Source organism: Bison bison, unplaced genomic scaffold, assembly GCF_000754665.1.
Source record: "Bison bison bison isolate TAMUID 2011002044 unplaced genomic scaffold, Bison_UMD1.0 scf7180017864080, whole genome shotgun sequence".
Taxonomy (NCBI): domain Eukaryota; kingdom Metazoa; phylum Chordata; class Mammalia; order Artiodactyla; family Bovidae; genus Bison; species Bison bison.
This window is the reverse complement of record NW_011494652.1, coordinates 4,920,941-4,923,088: the sequence shown is the minus strand read 5'-3', so window position 1 is coordinate 4,923,088 and position 2,148 is coordinate 4,920,941. Positions and strand designations below refer to the sequence as shown.

At 59.6% G+C, this 2,148-nt stretch overlaps 1 protein-coding gene across 2 annotated transcripts in view; it reads right to left on the bottom strand.

Moving 5' to 3' along the window:
• Positions 1–2,148, bottom strand: part of SPTBN2 (spectrin, beta, non-erythrocytic 2) — a 38,839-nt gene that overhangs the window by 2,763 nt on the left and 33,928 nt on the right. For both annotated transcript variants that reach the window (XM_010837727.1, XM_010837728.1), the window contains 6 exons: positions 1,910–2,048; positions 1,389–1,473; positions 929–1,125; positions 456–598; positions 306–366; positions 172–222 (listed from right to left, as the gene is read on the bottom strand). In XM_010837727.1, coding sequence (XP_010836029.1) covers positions 172–222; positions 306–366; positions 456–598; positions 929–1,125; positions 1,389–1,473; positions 1,910–2,048 — 676 coding nt within the window. The remainder of the gene's footprint in view (positions 1–171; positions 223–305; positions 367–455; positions 599–928; positions 1,126–1,388; positions 1,474–1,909; positions 2,049–2,148) is intronic.

Genomic DNA, 2,148 nt, shown 5'->3' with positions numbered 1-2,148 from the left:
ATCCGGCTTGAAGGGTGTGAAGCTTGAAGTCCAGGAGCGGGTCTTCCCACCCCCATGTTTCCTGTGAGCCTCTGCCCTCTCCTGACCCCAGTGTCCCCACCGCCCGGCTCACACCCCTTTGCGTCCCTTGTCTCCTAGTTATCAACACCCACACCCCCAGGAGTAACTCACAGGCCCTTCTGGGAGGCCGCCCTGCTCAAGTCTCTGCTGTTCCATCAGGGGCTGCAAGGACAAGATGCTGTTAAGCAGATGCAAGAGGGGGAGGGGCTAAGATTCTGACAGGGTGCTCGGATGGGAGGACTCACCTGGGGGCCCTCTGCATCTGTGCAGACGCCGTTCACACTGGCCGGTAGGCGGGGGTGCACTCTGGAACGGCAGGGGCGACAGAGAACGCTAAGTGGTGGGGTGGCTCTGGCTCAGCCTCCTTTTCCTCCCCAAGGTGTCCCAGCTCTCACCCGTCCCGGGCAGTGGCAGGGGCCGTGCGGCTGTCCACCAGGTGCCCTTCGGGAGGACTGGCCGGGAGTTCTGGAGGAGGGGGCAGCTTCCTCCGTTCCTCTTCCTCCCTCTTTCTTTTCCGCTCCTTCTCCTGTTCCTCCAGCTGCCAAGAAATTCTGAGGTCAGAACATAGAAGGTCCGGGGTGCTGGGGAAAGCTGAAGTGTCTCAGCTCTGGTCTGACGAAACAGGAAGGATGAGAAGAGAAAACCAGAAGAAGGTGGGGATGAGGAGCCATGGGGGAGATGCTGTCTCTTAGCGCCACCCAGGGAAAATGATGGCTCCCAGAGGTGAGGTGACCACAGGGTACCTTTGGCTCACATCTAGGAGAGCCTGGAGCAATGGGAAGAGAAATGTCCTCCTCATGCAGGAGAGTGTGCGGGGCCTGGGGCAGAGGGAGGGGGCTGGTGTTCCTGGGGTCCTGGTTGCCCTCACCGCCGTGAGCTTCTCCAGTGCGCTGAACCGCTCCTCCCAGGCCACCGCGGACTTCTGGAAGGCCTCGTGCCGCTTGATGAGGCTCTCGACTTCATCAACGGTGCAGCCCAGCTCAGCGCTTCGCACCAGCGGTTCCTGACTACACAGCCAAGCCTCCGCCACACCTGCGTCTCTCCCGAACACCAGCACCTCCAAAACTGCAGGGGGGGCGGGTTGCAGAGAGGTGGCAAGTCAGAGTGGGCAACGGCAGGGCACTATGGCCACTTTGGGAACAGGGACACCGAGAAGGACACCGCCCCAGAGCAGGAGCTCAGCGCAGAGCCAGGCAGCCCAGGGCAGAGGTCTTGGGTTCCACACCCAGGATTCCTGGTCTCACCTACTCTGGAAACTACAGGGTACAAGGCCCCCGGTGCGCCCCCCAGGGCCCGGAGCCCCTGGTGGTTTTTCTACAGCGGCTCACCAAGCTGCAGCCAGTCCATCTTCTCCTGCCACTTGTCAGCTGTCTCTTGGCGCCGTGCCTGAAGCTGAGACAGCTTCTCTGAGATCTGGGGAGGCAGAGATGTGAATTAGCACTCAGCAGGGCCTTTCCAGGGGGTCTTACTAACGATATCTTTTTTTTTAAACTATTTATTTTGTATTGGGGTATAGCTGATGAACGGTGTTGTGACAGCTTCAGGTGAACGACGACGGGACTCAGCCATATATAAACGGGTATCCATTCTCCCCCAACCCCGCTCCCATCCAGGCCAACGCACAACGTTGACCAGAATTCCACGTGCTGTATAGTAAGTCCTCACTGGTAGTTTTTTTATTTCAAGAGGCGGACTGAAAAATCAAATGGGGAAATCCCTGAACAACCCTGAGGGGACGGTGAAAGGTTTCAGCACAGAAAGAATGAGAAGAAGCAGGAAGACTCCGAGGAGAACCCAGCATTCAGGCCTCCCCGGTGAGGGTGACCGGCTCTGCCCTGGCCTCACCCACCTCCTCTGCCGCGTAGTGGCTCCTGGCCAGCAGCCCCTGCCCCATATCGACGCAGGAGGAGAAGCGGTCGGCCCTGGCCTCAATCTCGGCCTTGATGCCTTGGTGGTTCTTGATGACCAGGTCTGCGGAAGACACGTCCCTGGGGGCACAGAAACCGAATCACCCGCTGCCCACCACCCTCTCCCAGCCACGAACCTGTAGCCCTTGGAGGCCACCAGGCACTGTGGGTCTCACCGGGG